We start from the raw sequence: 24,536 nt of genomic DNA on the forward strand, positions 1-24,536 counted from the left end.
TTTAAGAAAACCTACTGGTTGAATCAGTGAACTTCTTAAAACAAAAGAGTGAATACCCTTTAATTTACGCTAAAAAACCCTCTTTACAATAGTCTGTTTACTCATTACTCAGCAGGGAGACAGGGGCTGAGAAACTGAATGGGGCACAGAAGGGTTCTGGACTGGCTGCAGTGCCCATCCTACCCTGTGGCATCAACAGCTTGAACAAGTCCCTCTCATCTCTCTGTACTTCACTCCCTCAGCTGTAAAACAACACAGCGGACTCAGAACCCACACCTGAGAGGTGATCTCTGAGGTCCCTGCCAGTCTTCCCTTGTGCTCTGCAGACCACTGTCCCGGCCCCAGGGAAGCCCCATCCTGATCTTCTTGCCCACACACTGTCTGGCAGATCGGTTAGAGCAGACAGTCAGAACCCTGCAAGGCTGCACAGCACTCCAAGAGGATCTGGGCTGTCCTTTGTCTTTGAGGCGTGGGAGGAGGGAACCTGTGATCTTCCTTCCCTTAGTTGTTCATCCACGTGTTGCTCAAATGTTTAGTACATGGTTGCAGAATTACTCATTACTTGTTCTAAACCTCAAATATTTACATTTGCTGCTTCACAGAGGAGAAAAAAATCACAGTTAACAATTTTCCATATTGCAGTGAAAATAATAAGCTGCATCTCAATTCTAGAAAAATGGTGGCAATGGTGGCAGTATATGTACTGGGTGTCCTGCAAGGCTTACAGAAAAGTAAATTATGCAATCAAATAGTAAAATTAAAAACACACTGACCACATTCAGCAAAATTTAGTGACAAGGAATTCCCAGAAGCCCCAAGATTCAAGCAGATGAGGACAAGCTACCAGCAGCCAGCATGATACTGCTGCTGTTAGGGATTATATCTGGATGTCTCATGTCTCATGTCCCAAAGTCTCATGCATGCAGAGGTGGGGATTTGGGAAGGTGATTGGATTATGGGGTTAGGAATGGAGGTCTGGTCAGAAAAGCCAGGAAACTGGGAGGGCTGGGAAGTGTTTATCTCCCTCCCTGGCTCTTCGCTCTCTTTTTGCTTCCTGGATACCATGAGGCAAGCTGCTTTCCTGGGCCCAGGCCCTTCCACGCCATGCCATTCTTCCTTGAAGCCAGCACATTATGGACTAAAAGTGCCACAAACTGTGAGCAAAAATAAACCTTTCCTCCTTTAACTTGTGGGTTTCAGGTGTTGTGTAGCAGCAATGAGAAAGTAATTAAGACATGTGTCTATGTGGAATAAATCAAAAGGCTACCTGGGTGCCAGTAGCTCAGTGTAGGGCACTTGTCTAGCATGTGCAAGGTCCTAGGTTCCATCCCCAGCACCACAAAACACACCAAAGAGTACAGGGAAGTGAAGGGGCACATGATGGATCTGCAAAAGGGAAACAGTGAAGAGCCAAGCAGGGAAACTGAGACATACAGCTGTGAGTGAAACTGCAAAGATACACAGTCACCACATTTTTTAAAATCTGTATGAAAACAACAGAATAGAGGGTCTGTGAAGTCAGAAAAGCTTCATAAGACTCTTTTTAAACTTCAGGAAAACTAAATTTCCATAAAAATTAACAAAAAATCCACAAATCCATTAACATTTCTATAAGAAAAAGAGATAATAAGGGGCAAAATACCATTCCTAGAGATCTGCAACAATGAACACATACCAAAAAGATGCTTTTCGGGGGGTAGGTACCAGGGACTGAACCCAGGGCCTTCACACTGAGCTACATCCCCACTCCTTTTTATTTTATTTTATTTTATTTTATTTTTATTTTATTTTGAGACAAGGTCTTGCTAAGTTGTTAAACTGCTTGGGTTGGGCGCAAACTTTCAATACTTTGGCTTCAGGCTTCTAGAGCACTGTGCTTATAGGCATGCAAGACATATTTTAACAGAAGACAAAAATACAGCATATTTCAAAATAACCTATAAATATTTTAAACCATGCAAGACATGAAAGAAGTACATGAATCAGAATTAGAAAATTTCAGAAAAGAAGTAACAGAACTCAAAAAAGTAGAAGTAAAAAAGTATTTTAGAAATAAAAATTCAGAGCCAGAAATAGCTCAGTGCTGGAACGCTTGCCTACCATGTGCCAAGCCCTAGGTTTGAGCACCAGCACACACAAAAACAAGCAAACAAACAAACAAAACAAAAACAAGAAAACCCTGAGAGTATGAAAACTAAACTGGAAGAAACACAAGAAAAAGCAAATCTAACAAATTCCTGAAACTTAGGAAAAAAATGTTTCGATGAAACAGAAATTAGAAAGTGATTAAAGGGATTTGAAAGTAATAAATATTAAAAATAGGCAAAAAAAGAACCCTATGTACAGATAAGAATTCCTAAAGAACAAAGCCAAAGCAAGGAATAAAATTCTAAAAATAGTTTGTGAAAAATTTTCTGAAAAATATTTGAAACCTCATGTTGAAAAAGCATATTGTGCTCCTAAGATACTGACTCAAAACAACAATAGCAAGATGCATTCTGGAACAATTACTGGACTTTAAAATAAATATAATTTCATTATCTAATTTTTTTAAGTATGTTAATTTTAAGGAAAAGAAACTAGATGGGAGATTTTGATATGAGATTTATAAGAAGCTATATGCCAGAAGGAGAAGCAATAACATTCAAGATAAAAACAGTAGAAACCAAGGATTTTATATCCTACAGTTTTGACATTTCACATACAAAGAGCACAGGTAAGAGCTTACAAATATGCAAAGGAAAAAAAAGAAAATAAATAAATAAATAAGGAAATATTTATTAGAGACTTGTGGATGATCAAAATAACTGTAGATACAAATACAACTTTTGGTAGTACTAAATAAGTAGCTACTGAAGAACTAAGTGAGGATTAAAAGGTAACTATTTCAGTCTGTAATGACTAAATGATTACATCCACAATCCAATATGTATCATTAACTATTACTGCAACCACAAAGCAAAACATTTATTCTTTCACAATTCAAGAGGAGAATCCATTCCTTGTCTCTTGCAGCTGCTAGGGGCTGCCAGCCTTTCTTGGTCTGTGGCTGCATCACCTCAATCTCTGCCTCCATGGTTCCACTTATTCCATCTGTCATCTCCCTTACTCTCCCTCTTGTAAGGACAACTATGATTTCATTTAAGGCCCATCCAGATAATCCAGAACAATATCCTCTTCTCTATTACATACAAGTTATGATAGAAAAATACAATGAATACTAAATTTTTTTTAAAAATTTATTATAGTAAGACACATTTTCATTAATTCCCCTTCAAAATACTCCATCACTTCAAATACACTTATCCCATCATTCTTGCCACTTTTTGCAGCAGTTCTGCAAGTCCTCTTTTGTGAGTATCTTCAGTAGTATTGTCCTGGCTGACTCAACATTCTGAATCAATTCAAAGCATTTTGCCTTTCATGATCATTTTCACTTTGGGGAAGAACAAGAAGTTACAAGGCACCAGATCCAATGAATAAAGTGGATGAAGACACACCATAACATTTTTATTTGATTAGAACTGCCATACTACAGCCAATGTGTGACCCAAAGCACTGTCATGATGGAGGATGAAATCATCCACCCACATGAAAGAGGACTTCTAGAACTGCTTCAGAAAGTGGCAAGAACAATGGAATAAGTGTGTTAGAATCAACAAGGAGTATCTTAAAGAGGCTAATGGCAATGCGTCTTTTACTGTAATAAGGACTTTCCTAAATTTTAAACATTCACCATATTTTTGATCACTCATAGGCAAAGTCTTTGCCACATAAACTAGGAATCATAGGTTCCAGAAATTAAATCATGGACATCTTTTAAGGGGCCATTATTCCATCTACAATAATATAATGTGTTAGCCAGTTTTCCTTTACTGTAACAAACAACTGAGATAATCAAGTTATTAAGAGAAAAGGTTTATTTTCGTTCATAGCCTTGGAGGTTTCCATCCACAGTGGGTTGGCCTCATTACTGTTAGGCCTGTGGTGAGGTAGCACATGCTGCCTGGAACACATGGAACAGCAATGGTCAGCATCATCCCTTAGAGGATACATGTCAGGGACCCTAGGCCTCCCACAAGGCACCACCTCTCAAAGGTTCCACAGTTTCCCCAAAGTGACACTCAGGGAACAAGCTTTTAACACATAGGCCTCTGGGAGGACATTCCTGATACAAACTATAGCATTAGTGCAACCATTTTTTAAATGGTAGAAGCTACAGATGGCATATGCAGAACTGTTTTGAACTGTTTTCAGTAATCATAATTGGTGCTGGTCTTAGTAGTATTCCTCCAAGAAATCTGATTACATGTTGTGGGATAAAGCAAATGAGTAATTATGAGACACTCAAGTCTACCATTGCCCATGTACTTGAAATCAAAATTTTTGGAATAAAAGAAAAAACAGATGAGATTCAAAAGCATATGAAATTTCTAGTCTCAAATTGTATTTGGAATAACAGCATAAGCTTACAAATACGTTTACATCTATCATAATCATTCTCACTCTTCTCCTCTGTAGTTTCCCAGCTATGCATGAAAAAGATCCACAAACAACTGCCAACCCAGGAAAAAGTAGCATCCCTCGGGCCCAGGTGGGGCTTCTGAAAGACTATTTTATTACAAGGCATTAGATCTCCCTGGAGAAATGGCTGATTGCAGGTCTGGGACAGAAAACATATAAGAAGTATGAGAAAGGTGGATTAGAAGAACAGCAAGAGAGAACTGGGAATAGGCAGAGGATAGGAAAAAACCTCCTAAGCCTAGAAGACATGTCAGTTACCAAACTATGTTTTCATTAATGTCAAGAGGCATGTGCAGGCTCCTGGGTTTGACCCCAACATCATACACACACACACACACACACACACACACACACACACACACACACACACACAGAGGTAAGAAAACTATCATCACAGAAAGGGGAAGGAAGTGCTGCTCAGCCCTAGTCACACACAGGTGCATGCACACACACATACACAAAACACAACACATAAAGGCACCTGTTGTCAGTGTCTAGCCAAAACTTTGCAGGAGGAAGGGGGCGCTCTGACCTACAACTGAATATTCCTGCTCAAGTGGAATAGCCATCCACATTGCACAGGAGAACCGTCAAGTCCCCCTGGCCTGTTGCCATTAAACACTCCCAGAGAACCTTCTCTTAGAGATCTGTCTCCCTCCTAACCATTCCCCTCTTACCTGTATGCATAAGTACTATACCCAGTAACCCATCCGATGGGAACCTCATTGTAAATCCATAAGAAAGCATTTGGGCCTAATTAATCAGGCTTGACAACCTGAATAACCTGGATCTGCCCATTAATATCCCTATTCTAGGTGTACATCAGCAGTTTTCTGGCTCCACACTGCAATTGCCTGGAAGCTTTTAAAATTACAATGCTTGTAGGACCCCAAGCCAGACAAATGAGATAAACACCCCTAAAGGCAGGGAATATCCACATTTCATTGTTTCCTAGACGATCCTAAATTGCAGTAGGGTCACATATATTGTTATACCAAATTCAGTTTCTGAGGCAAACCAGGTCAAGGGCAAGCTCTCAAATGGTGGACAAGAAAAGCCATCCTTTAAACAGTGGGCAAGAAAAGCCATCCTTTAAGGCTGGGAGTCTGGCCCTGGCGCTGTCAGGCACACACAGGGCCTCTTCTTGCTTGAATTTCTCAGAATCCAAGATCATAGCTTTCTTTTTTCTCTTTTGCCTTTTTTGCAGTATTTGACCCTGTAGAGTTCTGCTGTTCTTCAAAACCACTTCTATTTTGGCTGCAATAGAACAAAACTGATGCCTAAGACTTTAAAAGAGTCTTTTCCACACAGCAGCAAAAGGTGTAAACATTTGAGAGCATAAGACAAGTCATGAATAAATTCTGGTTCTGTGTATTTGCATCTGAGCAACACGTGGATGAACAACTAAGGGAAGGAAGATCACAGGTTCCCTCCTCCCACGCCTCAAAGACAAAGGACAGCCCAGATCCTCTTGGAGTGCTGTGCAGCCTTGCAGGGTTCTGACTGTCTGCTCTAACCGATCTGCCAGACAGTGTGTGGGCAAGAAGATCAGGATGGGGCTTCCCTGGGGCCGGGACAGTGGTCTGCAGAGCACAAGGGAAGACTGGCAGGGACCTCAGAGATCACCTCTCAGGTGTGGGTTCTGAGTCCGCTGTGTTGTTTTACAGCTGAGGGAGTGAAGTACAGAGAGATGAGAGGGACTTGTTCAAGCTGTTGATGCCACAGGGTAGGATGGGCACTGCAGCCAGTCCAGAACCCTTCTGTGCCCCATTCAGTCTCTCAGCCCCCAGCCGCCCTGCTGATAAAGATTAAGCAAATGATTATGATGTTTAAAAAAAACAGTACATTGAAATGGGGAAGTGGGGGGAGTAGCTGCACCCTTCCCACACGGCCTATCCCCTGCATCCCTTCTCCCTTACAAAGAGGTGAGTCAGCAGCCTCAGGTGTGAGCTTCCAACATATTTTTAATGAAAGACAACTTCAAACTACTACTAGAAAGAGGACATCAAGACTCACTAAGCAGCATCACTGTCAAGAGACATCACACAGAGTGCTAATGATGCTGAGCTCACGTAACAAATAGACTCCTGCTGAATTCCAGCCACCCCTATGTGTCTTTGCGGAGCACTACTGAACACCAACACTGCAGAAGATACAAAAGTCCAAAGACCTTTTATGGGGGCCTTTGCTAGACAAGTACACAAGTAACTAAGACTACAAACCAAAGGCCGCCCCCACAATTCAGGGAAAGACACCAACAGCTGGGAGAAGGGGAGAAGCTGGAATTTGATGAGCTAAGACTCCTTAGTATGGAGTTGGCAACTCATCATCTCAGGCCAAAGCTGGCTTCAGGCCTCAATCTAGTTCCCCTCTAGTAGAAGAACAATGAGACCCAAAGCATAAAAATCTTTACCATCTTGCCCAGGGCATGCCTGGGACGGCAAAGTCATTCAACTCCACCTTCTCTCCACGTTGGTTATGAAATGCAGCCACTCTGTCTCTAAAGAAAAGAGGGCTGGGTGAAGAAAGCAGAATTACTACACATATTAGAGCCATTTGGGGGATCCCACTTGGGGCCAAGGCACCCAGGTAAGTAGTCAGGTAACACTCGGTGACACCAACTTAGTCACTGTTTGGTTCATTCACCATCAATGGCACACCTACAAGGAGTCAGGCAGTGTGCTGTGCTCTGAAGATGCAGAGGTGAATCAGATTTATGGTGCTTGTTTAAGAACTTCACAGGCCAGGGGAAATCACGCAGGGTAGGGTGGGCAAGTAGAAGGCAAAATCTTTACTGCAGGTAAGTAACTTCAAAGCCCAGGAACACGTAGGAAGTTGCTGTCTAATACCCAAACAATCCCAGTAGCCTCAGAAACCCATACTGGCTTTGCCAGCAGTGACTTACAGAATTCCATTCCGGACATTTTCATATTTCAGCAGCATCTACTTGCAAGAAGAGATGGGGAAGGAGGGAAAGACTTCCTAACCCTTGAGATTAGGGTCTACCTAAAGTCATTCTTTTATGACATTTGCTGGTATCACACCCCCTTTTTGCAGAAGGGCTGTGGAACCAGAACAGGGTCTCACGCCCATTGCTTTAGCTAAACAGACCTCAACTGCTAAATTGTATGATTTCACAATACGCTTGCTGAACTATGAGACAGAATAAAATACCAGGAATGTTCTAAACAGACAGAACCCAATTCAGGACATTAGGACATCAGTGTCGCTGAGGGTCTAGCCTGCGAAGAGCAACTTAGGTTAAGATACAATGAGGAGGGAAATGTAATCACCTTTCAAGGCTTACACTGTTCAGATAGCAGAGTGTCCTTCAAATGAATGGTGCTTACAGTTTGGTCATGTGAGTTGTAACAACACACTTACATGTAAGCTGCTTGCAGCTAAAGACGATTTATGTCTATATCTTCTCAATTTCTGCTGCTTCTTCCCAGATGCAGCCTGGCCCTGAGAATACAACATATGCTGCAGTGTTGTGCCCTTCTTTGTCATTTCTATCAACCCCTCCTGCCATTTCCAAACCCACCCAGCATCATCCTGGTTCAGGTTCTCACACATGGTCTTCATGTGTAGGCCCTCAGTGGTCTCTTCTAATTCCGTATCACCTCTTATCCCTGTCCTCTTCCTAATAAGTGACTGTGACCATATCATCCCCTGTGGACACATAGCGTTGGTCCCTACTTTGACAAGATAAAGCCACATCTCTCAACCCTAGTATTTAAAGCTTCCTGTAATCCCAGGACTCTGGGAGGCTGAGGCAGGAAGGTTGCAGTTTCCAGACATCCTGGGCAATTTAGCAACTTGGCAAGACCCTTAAGTCTTCCTACTTTTCCATTATTTTTCCTTTATAGATGGCTTCCTTACTATCGCCTTCCCTCTTTAAAAAACAAAGCCCTGTATATAAGCCTTCCCCTTCCTCATTCATACCACAAGGCCACCTTTTCTCTCCTTTGACTCAACCATAAGGTTGTCCACATCGTTTATTTACGCACATAGTGTCCCTGATCTCAAAGAGCATGTCCTATGCCACTTGTCAACCCAGCAGAGAAGAGCCTAGTTCAACCACTACCATCTCTGACCTGAGCTGAGGTATAGGCTTCCAAAACAGTCCCTCCACATTAATCATTGCTCCAGAGCCTGCATCCTGATTCTCAAATATTGCTGCTTGACTTTATTTGATTAGAGTCACCCACTGTGACTGATTATAACTCCCAGTCTGGCTGGCACAGGGAATATGTCTATAACCCAGGTACTCAGGAGACAGGCAGAACTGAAAATTAAAAACCAGCCATACAGCTTAGCAAGACCTGTCTCAAGATTTAAAAGTGCTAGGGATATAGCTGTGGCAGAGCTCCCCTGGGCTCAATCCCAAGTACCAGGAAGAAGAAAATAAAAATTCCTAGTGTAGGAAGCTTCCACTTCCAAGAAGATGGCAAAAATATACTTTCCACTTCTCCTTTTGCTAAATAAAACCCTGAACTCCAGACATTATACATGCAACAAGCATAAAGGAGTTCTGAAAGATAGAAGAAGGAAGCCCCGCTGGGATCTCAGCACCCAGGGACAGCACAGAAGTGAGTTCTCTGGATTTTCTTTCTGTCTTACATATCCCTTGCTGGCTGCTAGGGAAACTGGAGACCCGGTAAGACAGCAGACACAGATCAAAAAAGTCTCAAGAAATCCTGCTGTCTCTATCAGGAAAGGGGCAGCCTAGTAGGTCAAAAAACTTTTAGACAAGAGCTCTGTTGCAACCAAGCACCTTTAAAAAAAAAAAAACTATGGCCTCAGCTCCACTGACCAGAAGATGCACCAACCTCAGCTCCCTCCTGGTAGTGTCAGAGGCAAAAGTGAAGCCAGGATATCCATCTGCCCCACTCAGCATTAACAGGCCTCTTCCCCTCCTTGCTGGGGACCCGAGGAGGCCCAGCGGACAGTCAGAACTTTCACTACCACCCAGTGGTCAGAAGCCCACAGTGGCAGTAGGAGCTATGTGGGAAACAGAATGAAACACCTCTGCCCCCTCCAACCAGGGTGTTATCATCAGGTGAGGCCCAAAGGACCACCTGGACTTCACCCCAACCTGACAATAATGAGACCCCCTCTCCTCCCTACAGGGGCTTTGTGAAAAGATTTAAAGAAGATTTTGTCTCGGCCAGGCAGGGTACCACATCTGTAACCCTAGCACTCAGGAGGGTAAGGCAGGAGGATCACGAGCAAGCAAGTTCCCAGCTGGCCTGGACCATATAGCAGGACCCTGTCTCAAAAAATCAAAACGAAGAGGAAGAGAAAGAGGAGATACAATTTCACAGCACAATACACAAAATTTCCAGTTCTCAATCAAAAGTCATTCATCATTCCAAGAACCAGGAAAAGCTCAACACAAATAAGGAAAGACAATCAACAGATGCCAATGTCAAGATGACAGAGATATTTGGATTACCTGACAAAGGTTTTAAAGCAGTCCTTATAAAAATGCTTCAGTAAGTAATTACAAAAATGCCTCAATAAATAATTACAAATGTGGCTAAAACAAATTAAAAAAATTATAAAGTCTTGGCAGAGAAATGAAATATATAAAAGTCACAGTATCCAGACTATACCCAGTACTCAATGAATCAAAACCACCAGAAGCACTCGGCCCTGTTAGCTTTCTGCCACTGTGACGAAACATCTGAGTTAATCAACTTAGCGAGAGGGATAGTTTCTTTTTGGCTCACAGGTTCATTCATATGGGCCAGTCGCTGGTCACTTGGTTCTGTTGCTCTGGGCCTGTGGTACCCCCACACTCATGACGGGAGTACATGGCGGAGGAGGTCCACTCACCTCATGCTGGCCAAGAAACAAAAAGCGGGGTAGGGGCTGGGGTCTCAACATCCTTTTCAAGGATGCACCCCCAATAATAACGTCCATCCTCTCGGCCCCACCTCCGAATGGTTCCACATCTCCCAGTAATGTCACACAGACTGCCTGCCAAGCCTTCAACACATGGGCCTCCAGGGGACATTCAAAATCCAAATGACAGCATCAGCTATGAGTGTTTGTCTAACTCCCCAGAAATTCCAGTGAGCAGCCACATCTGTGAACCAGGGCTCTAATGCCATGATGCTCAAACTCAGATGTCTATCAGAATTACCCGGAAAACTTGAGCAAGCTACAGAGACCACGGCCATATGCTACTTCCACAAGCCTGAACCTGCAGAGTGTAGTTTTTGAGACTTTTCGGGCGATTCTGAAATATGCCAAAGATTGAAAACAGCTGCTTAATTAATAAATACATCTGCAGGTGATTTCCTTCAATTATGGAAATTGAAAAACCCGTGACCCGAGGGAGGAGGGAGTTGCATTTAAGTGACCTTGAAAAAGGAGGCAAAGTTTCCACCTGTTTTTGGAAATTGTTACCCAGAACCTGTGTCTAACCTGGGCTGCCAAATTAAGAAAAAAATATCCACACGCATCAAAGAGCCAGTTTGAAAATGTAGTTACAGTAAGATTATGTGTGTTTATGGGAAATAGCACAGGAGCAAGATAATGTTATCTGTCACTTGGCCCATGGGAAACATTAATCTTCTTCTGGGCAAAAAAAAGAGAAAACGCTTCCACATGAGTGCTTCTTCCCATTCAGAGAGACCAAAGTTTTGAAAATGAGGAATTTACAGTCAGGATAAGAAAAAGGACACAGGCCAGGAGCTTTGTATCATGCACAACGGACTGAGATTTCCACCCCACAGGGCAGTTTCTCCTAGGTGGGAAGGTGTTCAAGAAGCCCAGCTTCTATTTAACCCAGCTATTCCCCTTCTGGGTATTTTCCCAGAAGAATTAAAGACATCAAACCACAGCGATATATGTGCACCCATGTTTACAGCAGCACAATTTATTATAGCCAAATCTTGGAAACAACCCAGATGCCCATCCACTGAGGAATGGATAAAAAAGTTGTGGCATTTTTATACAATGGAGTATTACTCAGCTATTAAAAAAGATAAACTTGAGGCTTTTGTAGGTAAATGGACACAACTAAAGACCATATTCAAAAGTGAAATAAATCAGATCCACATGTGTAAACATCATATTGTCTCCCTGGTGTAGGAACCTGAAAGACTAGGTAAAACTCAAAATGTACAATAGATGATAGGAAAGGGAAAGAAACTGCTCAAAGGAAGGAACGACTGGGATGAAGGGAAAAAAGAAGGAAGGCAAAACATAAATATATATGTGAATATCTGCGATGACTGTATTGCTGTTGTCTGATGGTGTATTAAAATGAACAGTTAATGCTCACAATTTTTTATGTTCTGATTGACTTTGCATGCTTGTGTCTGGGGGTCTGAGCAACTGATTTGAAGGTAACAATATGCAATGGAATTACAATGGTGAACTCTTACCATCTTGTCTAGTGAAACTCTATTATCTCTAATGTTTTATTGAAGAATTATTTTCTAATTCTCTTTAATGGTTTGAGCAATCTTTCATTCTTACATCTGGTAATCTGAGCAATGTAGCTGAGGATAGCGATATGTAATGTAACAATGACTGTTGATTTGTATTAATTTGTCCTGAGACCCTGTATCACTTTGAATGTTCTTGCTTTGATTTGTTTATGTTCGTGATACTGGTATGCTGCTACTGTTCTATTTTTTTGTTTGTGTCTCATATACTACTCTCTTTAAAATTAAAAAAAAAAAAAAAGAAGCCCAGGCTTCTGAGTGAACAGAAGTAGAGCTCAGAAGCTGAGCTGGGAGAGGCAGGGAAGAGGGAGTGGAAGTCAAGGGGGAGTGGAATGCCCCCATAGACAGGAAGTACACAGGCAAGAGGCCAGCAAAGCAGAACACTCTCCAGGGAAAAGGGGCTCCCAAAGCTCCTCTCCCTTTCTTCAGCACTCCCACTGCCCACTGATTAGTAGCCTACCTAACACAAAGCCTAATAATGTCAGGCTTTGCTGGGCTCTTGTCAGCCTAAGACCACCACTTTTAACAGATCATTTACAAATTCAGTGCAGCCTAGGAGGATGGGCCTCGGTGTCCTCGTGTGCAAAATTAGAACAATAACACGTACCCTCATGGGGCCACTATAAAGACTAAATTAGTTTAGGTATTAAAAAATGCTTAGAACTATGCACAGAGCACGATAAGGATTGACAAGTGTCAGCTCTTGGTACTTTGAAAGGTATACAGCACGGGAGTTAAGAGCAGATACCCTGAGCCCAATGACCTGGGTTTGACTCTGGATCCCTCCAATACTAGATCTGGACCCTGAGGAAGTTACCATGCCTTGGATTTGGGAAACTCAGGTACTGATAGTGCCTTATCTCAGATAGTCGTTGGGAAGATTCAATTAATCATTTCATAGGAAGGGCTTGGCATAGTGCCAAGAACATAATAAGTGCTTTTTAAATGACAGTGGTTGCTATGTTAGCTTTCTATGATGTGGCCAGCACAAGGTTAGGATGTGAGGAATGACAGCCTTTGAGGAGTCTGTAGCTGGGCTAAGAGACAAGATGTGCACACAGAGAACCAGCAGAGAAGAACAGCACAGAACAAAGGATACACAGTGTTTCTGCAGGCATGCAAACAACCTTTCTCTCTAATGTATTTCTGACCTGTCTCCTTCTCTCTCTCTCTCTTTCTCTCTCTCTCTCTAACACACAAACAGAGAGCAACAGCGAGTGAGCAAGAGAGATTACAGAGTTCAGAATCTTCTAAATAGAGGGTACATTGAGTGGCAAGTACCTCCTCCTTAACTACCCCAAAGCTCCTTGGTAGAGATTCCTACTCTCACTCAACAGTCCGAGCTGTCCATTTAAACAATTTCCCCTCTGGAAAGCACCGTACCTCCACGTATTTGTCAACAGAGGTAGCCAATGTCCTCACTTCTCATGGAGGGAGCCTGAGGGTATAAGACACTCAAGTCTCACTGCAGAAAACCAAATTGGGTAGAGGGAAGGGGCAAATAAGGGACCCTACATCCCAGCCTTTTCTGGGCACTGCACTTACTGGAAATGCCTTTTAAAATAACTTTAAAACCAGCTGCTCCATGCTTAAAAGTAAACATGATGCTGGACATAAAAACAGAAAAGGGAAATGTAAGCATCACAAGGTATTAATTAATCCCATGATGCAAGATTCCTTCTGCTTAGATTACCTCTGCTTAAAGAAATATTTATCCAAGAAATGCAGACAAAGACAAGTGAAGACAGACAACACACTGTACGTCGTAAGATTGTGTGATTTTGTTTAATCCTAACGAGGATTAAACGACTGGAACAAATGTGATTGGGGCATACACCAGAACCAGGTTAACCCCTTTTTATTCCCTTCCTGGGAAGCTGACAGCTATTTTAAGCTGGGAGTATTCATGCTGTCAGATGTGCAACTAGGAATCAAACTAATACTGCAGCAACTTTTTCTAAGCAGGCATGTATAATGAAGATAATGTAAAACCGAGCCTTCAATATATAAAAGAACACAGCATATGAGTATTCTACAGCTTAAAACCATGCATGGATGAAACAAATGGCAATCTGTAGAACCAAATAACAACAACAACAAAAATAGCAGCCATTCTGGGTCAGGCACTGTGCAAGACCAGGTACATGCATAACTCATTTAATATTCTCATTGTTCCTAGGAGACATGGTATTTGTAAGTTCTGTTTCAGATGAGAATGCTATAGGAGAGGCTGTGAGTCATGTAAGAAGCCATAGCAAGTAAGGGACAGAGCCAGGGTTTGAACCCCAAACAAAACAATGGCTCCTGAATCTACACTATGCTATGCTGCCAACCAAATTCTTGTCATAAAAATTATAAAAGAACAGTTGGGCATGCTGGCATACTCTTGTAATCCCAACACTTGAGAGGTTGAGGCAGGATTGCAAATTTGAGCCCAGCCTAGATTACACAGTGAAACCCTATCTAAAAAAAAAATCGAATTTATAAAATAGCCAATTAAGGAAAATTTAATTCATTAATTCATTAATGAGAACACAACAGTCTGAAGATAGCTTTCTTCTCTAGAAATGACAATTACCTACTCCTGAAATTGGTCATATGCTCTACACTCATATTCTAATTCCATTGGATTCTATCACTGGAATTTCATTTAATTTAGGAAACAATGGTTACTCAGCACTTCCAGCAGAAGGAAGCAGCTCTCTGAGAGGTGGGAGTTGGGGGAGATGGAATAAAAATGCCATGGCAGGGAAGTGCCTCCACTCACCAGGGACAGAGCTATAAGACTAAAGCTAGAGAAGTGGTCAGCAGGAGGCTGGAGCCAAGTAGGACACCTGTCACTATTGGGTGACCCAGGAGGGCCCTGGCCATCCTTATAGGGAGTATTTTAGAAATTATTTTCATTCATCCAAAATACATTTTCTGTAAGCAAGGCACTGTCCTTGGCACTGCAGAAGACCTAGGGAGCAAGGTGACAAGGACCAAGCAATGACCAAATAGAGACAAACACTATACTGGGGCAGCAGCTCTAATATAAAGCAGGGTTTTGTTAATCCCTCCAATTTAGAGAAAATGGTCACATCCACTTTACTGAGTGACATGTGAACTGGGTGGGAAATCATGGGGGGGGATTTAGGGAACGATGGGTACTCTAGATGGGTTCAAACATAGCTTGATTAAAGGACATTGTTCAATATCATGCTAAGAATTTTAGATCTAATATAGGAGGCTTAGAAACCCTTCACGTTTTTGAGTGGGATGATAATACATTTCTGGAAAATTAAGAGGGCAAAAGTCTATGGGGTTGGGAGATCCAAGCAAAACTGGAGCACTAGGGGCCTTCAGAAAGTGACCAACATCCAGGTGAATGGTGAAAGTAAATGAATAAATTAAAGCAGTGCTCCCATGTATCAGGTCTGGGCCCCCACAAGGATGGCAGGGTGGTAAAAAGGATGAAGTCAGAGGAGAGATTTGATTTCCAGCTTGTCGAGCAATGGGATCAGCAACACTTTGGGATAGTGGCCGAGCAGGGAGCTGGAATGAAGACCTGGATTAGAGACCCAGGAACCAACAAGAGGCAGGACTGATGGAATCCAAAGGACAGGGAGGACAGGAACGGGAGCAGGAGCAGCAGGCAAGATGTAGGACCAGCACCATCAGGGGCAGGGCCTGGCCACCTGTGAGCAGGTGCAGAAAGCCAAGTCACAAGGACAGGCTGCTCAGGAAGCAAAAACAAAAAGGAGGAGGACAGAGAAGGGTGACAACAGAACAATCTCCACATGGCAGCCAAGGCAGAAGTCAGAAGTCAGAGGGTATGCCACTTAGTGAGGCAACATTAAGAAACTGCAAAGGGTAGGCCACTGTCTCAGGAAGCTTAGCTGTGAAGGGAAGAGAGACAACCCTCATTAAAGAAAGAGGTGGGGGAAAGAGATCTTTTCATACAAGGAAGGTCACCTCATATTCCTCAGCAAAAAGGAGTGAGCACCCCAAGGTGGGGCAGGGGAGTGAATTATCCCAATTAACAAAAGGTGGACTAGCAGGGGATGCAAGGCAGATGGAGCCTTAAAAGAAGAGAAAAAGAAACAACCTGGAGTTTGTCAAAATTTAAAAACATTTATAAGGGTCATACACCTGTAACCCCAGCTAGTTTTGAGGCTGAGGAAGGAAGATAGCAAGTCTGAGGCCAGATTGTGCAACAAAAAAATACATATCAAACAAACAAATCTTTGTAGGGCTGGGGATGTAGCTCAGTGGTAGAGCACTTGCATGGTGTGTGTCAGGCCCCGGGATGCCCAACATGGCAAGGGAACATAATAAAAAGAAAGTGAAAAGACATCCACAGACTGGGTGAAAATGTTTGCAAATCTATATAAGAAACCTAAACCTAGACATATAAAGAACTCCTACAATTCAGTAATAAAAAAGACAATCCAATTTTTAAATAGGCAAAGAATCTGAACAGACATTTCTCCAAAAGAGATACATAAATGGCCAAAAAGACACAGGAGAAGATGCTCTGTATCGTTTTTCAATAGGGAAGCGCAAATAAGAATCACAATGAAATACTACAGTTAAGACCCCAACTTACGAGTTCCATTCCGGGAGAATGTTCATAAGTCAGATTCATTCACACGCAACAACGGGAGCCTTTTACAGTACACCTGTGAAAGTTCACAACTTCAATGTTCATAAGTCAGGGACTTGCTGTACTTCACGCTTGAGTTTGGCTGGAATCCACAATTCACGTAAGTATTGTTGAGGATGTGAAGTCTGAACACACCATTGGTGGAAAGGTGTAGTGATGCAGCCACAGTAGAAAATTTGTACACAGATGTTTATAGTATTTACTGTAAGAGTGCCCAGAATGGAAAAACTTAAATATCCATCAACTGATAAACAAGTAAAATGTGTTATAGTCACATAATGGAATATTATATAGCTAAAAGAAAGCAGTGCTAATACCCACCAGACCCTGGATGAGGCTTGAAATACTATACTAACTGAAATCAGTCAAACACAAAAGACCACAGAGATCTGATTACATTTGTATGAAATGTTCAAAATAAGCAAATCCAGAGCAAAAAAGTAGACTAGTGGTTGTGCTGGGCTGGGAGAGAGGGCAGTACAGGGGAGGGGTACGTAAGGGTACAGTGTTTCTTTCTGAGGTGAAGAAAATGTTCTAAACTTGTGGTGACAGAACTCAAAAAAATCAGAACCCTCAAATTTAGAGATCCAATGCAAAAATGGTCATCTGAGATGAATACATGCTTCTCAGAGGAAGAAATACAAACAGCAAACAAATATATGAAGAAACGTTCAATAACACTGGTCATTTGGGAGATGCAAATTAAAACAACACTGAGATTCCACCTCATCCCAGAAGAAAACGTCTATTACGAAGAAATCAACCAATAACAAATGCTGGAGGGGTTGTGGGGAAAAAGGAACTCCTCTCCACTGCTGGTGGGAGTGTAGACTGGTGCAACCACTGTGGAAATCAGTGTAGAGATTTCTCAAAACACTACGGTTAGAGGTGCCATTTGACCAGCTATTCCTCTAATTAAAAACATTGTCCTACAGGGATATATGTGTACCCATGTTTATTGCAGCACAATTTGAAACAGCAAAATCTTGGAAACAACCCAAATATCTATCAATTGAGGAATGGATAAAAAAGATGAGGTCTTTTTATACAACGGAGTATTACTCTGCCATAGAAAGGATAAACTGGAGACTTTTATAGGTAAATGGATGCAACTTGAGTCCATAAGTGAAATAAATCAGACCCATATGTGTAAGCATCACATTGTCTCCCTCATGTGAGAAGCTGAAAGAGTAAACAAGATGTTATAAATGTATATTAATTCTGGAAATACTGTCATGTTAGCCTTCCAAAGTTTTTCTTCCTTTTCAGAATTGTTTTAAAGATTTCAAGTCTTTTGGATTTTCGTATCAATTTTAGAAAAGCCTGCCAATTAAAAAAATGGAATTTTTATTAGAATTAGATTATTAGATCAGTTTTTGGAAAAGTGTTATCTTCAAGTGTTTCACCTTAAATGGTTTCTTGAAATCTGCAATTTCTCTGTAATGTTTTCTAGTTTTCTGTATATGTCTTGTAAATTCTGTGGTAAGATATATCCCTATTTCATATTTTAATACTCTTGTAAACAATCTGTTTTGTTTTTGTTTGTTACCATGAAGTAGAAGTATAGTTGCTTTTCAATAAGTCTTATTTAAAAATTTAAGAAGTAAAATTGTGGTGATCACTGTAACCATCTATTAATATATTAAAAACCCCTAAGTTGTATGTATTAAATTGCTGAGTTATATGGCACGTGAATTGTATCTCAATAAAGCTATTAGGAAGGAGAAAGTAAGAGGAAGTTCTTTTTCCAACAGCAGGGTGAAAGAAGCAAACTAGAAGGAATCAAGTTTGCAATGCAGGATAAGAAAAGGGAAAGGAAAGAAGGGTCTAGATATGACCTCAGACTGCTTGGGGCAGCAGGACAATGACAGCCAAAAGGTTACTGGGGAGCTAAGGACAACCTCGAGGCAATAACAGGATGAAGAGAATTCAGGTAATTATAACCAAAAAAAGCACTTGGAATGTTTGAGTTCTCGGAAGTAGCAGTGCTATCTGAGTGAGCCATACTGATTAGGGTCCTAGATGTAGGTGCTGGGAAAGGTCATCGTTACATGTGGCTGCAGGATTTTAACTGCTAAAAAGGACTAGGCGTACAAGCCACGACTGAATGCCATAAAATCTTGAAGGGATAGCTTAGGTGGAAATAGATGTCCAACAAATTCAAAGAGACCAGCTGTACTGGAATACCAAGATGCCTGAAAACATAAGTACAAATAAAACAATGCAAAGGTGCAAAACAATGCTACATTAAATGGGGTTGAAGTGTAGCGCAGTGGTAGGACTTGCCTAGCATAAAGCCAAGGGGTTGATCACAGCACCACCCAAAAAATTTTTGAAAAGGCACAACATAGGTGCCATTTCAGAATGGTGCTATATCTTTGGGACCACTAAAGGTGGTCTGGGGAAAAATAGTGTAACAGTAGATTTTAAAGGTATCCAGACATATATGTGAGAAAGTGCAATGAGTCTTCTCTTTAATGATGCCACTGGGGGATATGCAAGTCCTTCTGTCTGACTTGCTACTGATCCAGACAAGACCGGTAGTCTAGGTGTAGGGAAGGGATGGGGGAAGCACAAATACCCAGCATAGAGTCAAGTGGGTTCTGAGAGGCGGTGAGATGAGTCAGGGAGACCCCATTAATGGTGAACGAATGTGTACAGTGTCCTCACCTACAAGCCCTCACGACAGCATTCAAGAGGCAGCCACCAGCAGTCTGCGAGGTGGGTCACTGGATTCTAAATCCATCTACCACGAAACTATCAACCAGTGAAGCCATTTGGCAAGGAGGAAAATCTAGCCAGAAAATTCAGTTCCAATCAGTCCAAGCTCTCTCAAACTTTAAAATCACTGAGCATTATTACAATATATTTACTGTTTTCAGACTCTCTACAATTGGTCATTTCTTCCACTTGACACATAATTGTGTTGCCAGCCATGTATGTGCCTGGTGTCATGGATCCAAGGGGAGGAGAGATACAAGAAGCATGAGACAAGGTCCTCCAATAGCATTCCCTATCATTGGAGAAGATATATGCAGAGAGGGAAGAACATAAAATTTGGAGGTAGACTGTGTGATTCAAAGGACTTCACCAAAATCTCTCATTCCGTGTGCTACTGTACAATGTGACCTTGACACTCCCTCATCAACTAGAATCTGTGTCTCTTCCCCTATAACCTGTTTCAATCAACAGAATCCAGCCAGTGTGACCCTATAAAACTCAGAAAACCAGGCCTTAAGAGCTTCCTCCTTCTTGCTAAGAAAGCCCGACTACCACGCAGACACGGCCACCATGCTGGGAGGAAAGCCAAGCTGGCCCTTGGAGAAAGAAGCCATGTGCAGGACCAAAAAGCACCAGCTGCACAAGTGAAGCCTTCTAGGACCTTCCAGTCCAGATGCAGACGAATGCAGCCAAAGGAATCATTACCTCATGCAACAGAACTGCCCAGCGAAGCCCTGCCTGAATTCCTGATCCACAAATCATGAGCAAACTAAACAGTGATTGTTGCAAGCCATAGGGTCTTGAGATAGTTTGTTACACAGTTATAGATAACGGAAACCAATTTGAAGCCAAGAAACCAGGGATTTGGCCTGGTTCTGTATTTATACAGCTAGTTGACCTTGGTCAATGACTTCCTTCTGGGCCTTAATTTCCTCATCTCTATAAAGGAGGAGGTTTTACTAGATGGACTAAGGTATTTTCCACTCTGACAGTCTGAACTACACATACTGTGTCAGTGAACAGCCTCAGTGCCAGGACTACACAGAGGTCCAGAATCAAGGTAACTCCTTCAGGAGTAGGAGTAGGTGAAAGAGCCACAGGCCAGGGGTCAAAGCCCTGGAGGGGAAGGATTAAATGAGGCAGCAGCTAGAATAATGCATGATACATAGTAAGTGCTCAATAAATATTTTTAATGATATGATACTCATCATTTCTGTGACTCTGGACAAGTTAACCTCTCTGCTCCCTAATTTTCTAACCTGAAAAAAGAATATAAAAGCAATGTCCCTATTTCCACAAGAGAATGTCCTTGTGAGAGTCCCATACAAATCAATAATCATCTATAAACACAGGCTATAACTAGATTATTAATATTAGCCTGTGTACCACAATCAGTAGAAGCCTTTTTCTCACCAAGCAAGTAAAGACAGCCAGGGCATAGCATTAGCCACCCAAAAGGCAAGTTCTGATGGTCTACATGCATGGACCTCCAGCCCAGAGACAGCACCAGCCAGTGAGCCAAGCACCTCACAGAACATGGGGAGCAGCTCAAGCCCAAGGAGAAATCCAGCATTAAACATTTGAATACTTTCCTACATCACAATACTATAAGATAGCAACCTAAGAATAACCTACCGAAGAGTTGTACATCAAACACTCCCCGGGATAGGGAATACGAATACTCAATTAAGAATACTGAATAAGTAAGCACTAGATTTAGGAGTCTGAAACCAAAGGTCCAGGTTTAAATCTTAGCTTTGTCACACACAGGTGGAAGCATCAGAACAGGTAACAACCTGCTTAGTCCCTATGTCCTCTTTTATAGACATAAGGAAACTCATGTTGTAAGGAAGTGAGCATTAAATGAGAAAAATGTGAAAAACATCAAGGATTCCGCTTCATTATTACATGGAGATTGAACCCAGGGCCTTTTGCACTGACTTACATACCCAGCCCTTTCTTACTTATTTAGAGACAGGGTCTCACTAAATTGCTAAGTTGCCCAGGCTGAACTCAAACTTACAATCCTCATACCTCAGCCTCCCAGACTGCTGGAATCCCATGAATGTAGACCATGCCTGGCTCATGCATGTTTTTAAGTGCACAGAACCTCTGCCACTGAGATGCCCTTCAACCCTAACCCTAAACCCCTCAGTCTTTGCAAAACCCTGAATATGAGAGGCATACATCCAAAGAAAACCTTCACTCAATTTTGATTCTGAAAACCACCAACTTGGAAGAGGAAGTTGGGCTCATTTGCCAAAGGTACCTGACAAGGCAACAATATGTTTGCATTTTACAGCTTATGCTTTCCTAAAACAAGCAAAGAAGTGTGATGTGGACTTAACTCTCAAACCCCAGTGACCGCACAGTCCCACAAACACTGTTCTATAGGGATGTGGAAAACAGCCAGATAACATACTTACAGGGTGCATACAAGAAAGGAAAGCTTCGCTTTCACCTAGACTCAGGTCTTGGCTGACATGGCATTTGAAGGTGCCAATGCCCAGAGGAATTTCAAAAGCTTGGAATTAGGACCTAGTCCTTAAAGTCAGCCTTTGCCCAAGAAAGCGCCACCCTGCCCTTCTACGTGCCCTCACCCTTTCTTCTCTACCTCGCCCTTCTCAAAGCAGAATCCCTGATACCTTGTGTCTCAGATCTACACTGGCAATACAGCTTAGATCAGCAGTGGCTGCTCCTCTTCTTATTGACCACTACTGTCTGTGAATACAGGGAAGTTACTATAGGAACTACATCCCACAGCACCCAGACATTTGCTTAGAAAAGAAACTGCAAGTTTGGTAAAGGGAAAAGGACTGTAAAATGCAGCAAGTTAAACGCAAGCCTCAAGCCCAGTATTTCTCAGCCTGGTTGCAATTAACTGCACTAAATCTCCTGGAATGTTTGTTCAGGGTATACATTCCTGCCTGGCACGATGACACACACCTGTAATTCCAGCTACTTGGGAAGCTGAGGCAAGAGGATCACAAATTTGAGGCCAGTTTAATAAGGCCCTGGCTCAAAATAAAAAATACAAGGGGCCAGGGATGTAACTCAGTGGTAGAGCACTTGCCTAACACACACGCAAGTCCTGGGTTCAATCTCCAGTGGGGCGGGAGGTGGGAGGCAAAACAAAAAGAAAAAGGTGCACATTCCTGGACTCTCCCTAGTGGTACTGAATTAGAACTGAGGCTAGGTGCAAACTGGGATTTTAATACCCTTACCTGGTGGTTCTTACATACACTAGGTTTTGATACCTACTAGAGACAAAATGCAGAGGACTGTGAAGAAAAATAAAGAAGATTCAAAGACACATTAATGTCCCTTCTTTCCCTCACTGTTATAAATCAGCAGATTGGTGAACCACACAACACAAAAGCCAATTTCCCATTGTATGTACATCTCAGTAAATAAAATCATGAGAATGACGAAAATGTGTACTTTAACATAAACTTAAACTCCACTTACTAAAGCAGCAAACCCAGATAAAAAACGAACTCAAACATCCCATCTTAGACCAACCAGATCTATTCTGAGGGTTGAGAAAAAGTGAGATAAGATCTCGGCTACAGCCCCAGCATGGTCCCTGCCGTGCCCAGTAACGCAGCTCTGCATTCCACAGCAGGGTCTGAGTCTAAGGAGGGGGGCTGTCTCTGCTGGTTCTAGCACAGTGGGGTTGGGGAAAAGTTATTACGGGAAAAATATTAAGAAATTAAGCCCCCCTCAACTCACACATCTCCATGTGAAGGAAAAGAAATCTAAAGATAGATGACCACACTGGACACATATCAGACACTCAAAAAATGTTGTGTGACTTGAAGGAACGAGACACCTGATGGAATAATCCTGCCTGAGACACTAACCCCTGCATATACACAGTCCTGAAAGAGAAAAGGGGAGAACAAAGTAAAATTGTCTCCCCATCAAAAGTACTGTTTTCAAAACCAGCAAGATTCAACCAGTAACAGGGTTCAACTGATTTTTTTTACTTCGAGACAGGTACCTGATAGGGTCCAAGCATCTCTGAGTGTTTATATCACCTGGGAGGTTACATGGCAAAAAACTAAAGCAGAGCTCTTTTCCATGGAAAAGCTGCTTCCAATGGTGAGCAGCGGGAACCTCCATTGAAATTTGAGAAACCAGAAACCCTGCGAGGCAGGGCACCAGCCTTAACCAAGTCTGATGGGCCGGTACACAGCCACCTCCCCTTGCCCTCGAGGCTGGACCTAGGGCTTTCTTCGGCCTGTGGCTAAATTCTTCAGCAGCGGATGGTGAAACTTAACATTGCCACATAAAGCCAGCAAACAGGCAGCTTTCACTCCCAGCCTGCCCATCACCGCCCCACATCAAGGACTGGACAGTGCAAAAGTGTAGTGTCAAATCAGACATTTAGGAAGTGAGTTTAACACCTGGACCTGGTTACCTGGAATTTTCAAAACAAACAAAAACAAAACTCTATTTCTTTCCTCAATAGGAAGCAGGCATTCCCTCTTTTAAAAGACCTTCCTGAAAGCGCCTCTCCCAAGGGAACCCAGCAGGTAAATAACACCAGAGCTTCCTTCAACCGATCCTGAAGAACCAGGTGTCCAGGCTGCGCTCATTCATCGGCTTCTCCTCCCGGGAAGGAGGGCTGGGGAAGTAATTCAATCCAGTCCTGGGTAGGCAAGGATGGGGGAGTCTGCAGGTGGGAGGAGGGGGTGAAGCAACGCCTCTCAAACTTTCCAGGTGCTCTTTAGCAGTTTTGGGCAGGAGTCCGGGAAATTGTATCCTGAGAAGGGGCAGTCGCCTCCTCTAAGAGAAAGGCCCCCACTTGGCCTAACCCACCTGCTCTGTGCCCGGATGGCTGTGCATGGAATCCACCCAGCCATGCCCCCTCCCGGGTAGTGCCCCCCCTGTCCCCTCCTCACCTTGGCCTCGAAGCAGATCCCGTGCTGGAAGGCGTCCTCGTTGTGCAAAGGGATCCGCAGGTCGTGCCCATCGTCCACAAGGTTGTACTTGGTTTTGCTGGGCATGGTGACCCGCGGTGGACCCGCTCCTCCAGAGGCTGCAGGAAGGAGCCGGCGAGACCCCGGGGAGAGAAGCCCGGGGCCAGGCAGGGCCAGGCGCGGGGGACTTGGGGGACGTGGGGTGGGCAGCGAGGCGGCCGCGGGGCCGGGACCCGAGCGGCGGCGAGGGCCGAGCGG

At 42.8% G+C, this 24,536-nt stretch overlaps 1 protein-coding gene across 1 annotated transcript in view; it reads right to left on the bottom strand.

Annotated features, from left to right (window-relative positions):
- Positions 1-24,536, bottom strand: part of LOC102014428 (carboxyl-terminal PDZ ligand of neuronal nitric oxide synthase protein) — a gene marked incomplete at its 5' end in the record, with an annotated part of 301,429 nt that extends 276,893 nt beyond the window's left edge. Inside the window, 1 exon segment of the mRNA XM_005398278.2 lies at positions 24,261-24,536. Coding sequence (XP_005398335.1) covers positions 24,261-24,365 — 105 coding nt within the window.

Source organism: Chinchilla lanigera, unplaced genomic scaffold (genome assembly GCF_000276665.1).
Source record: "Chinchilla lanigera isolate Chin_1 unplaced genomic scaffold, ChiLan1.0 scaffold00061, whole genome shotgun sequence".
Taxonomy (NCBI): Eukaryota; Metazoa; Chordata; class Mammalia; order Rodentia; family Chinchillidae; genus Chinchilla; species Chinchilla lanigera.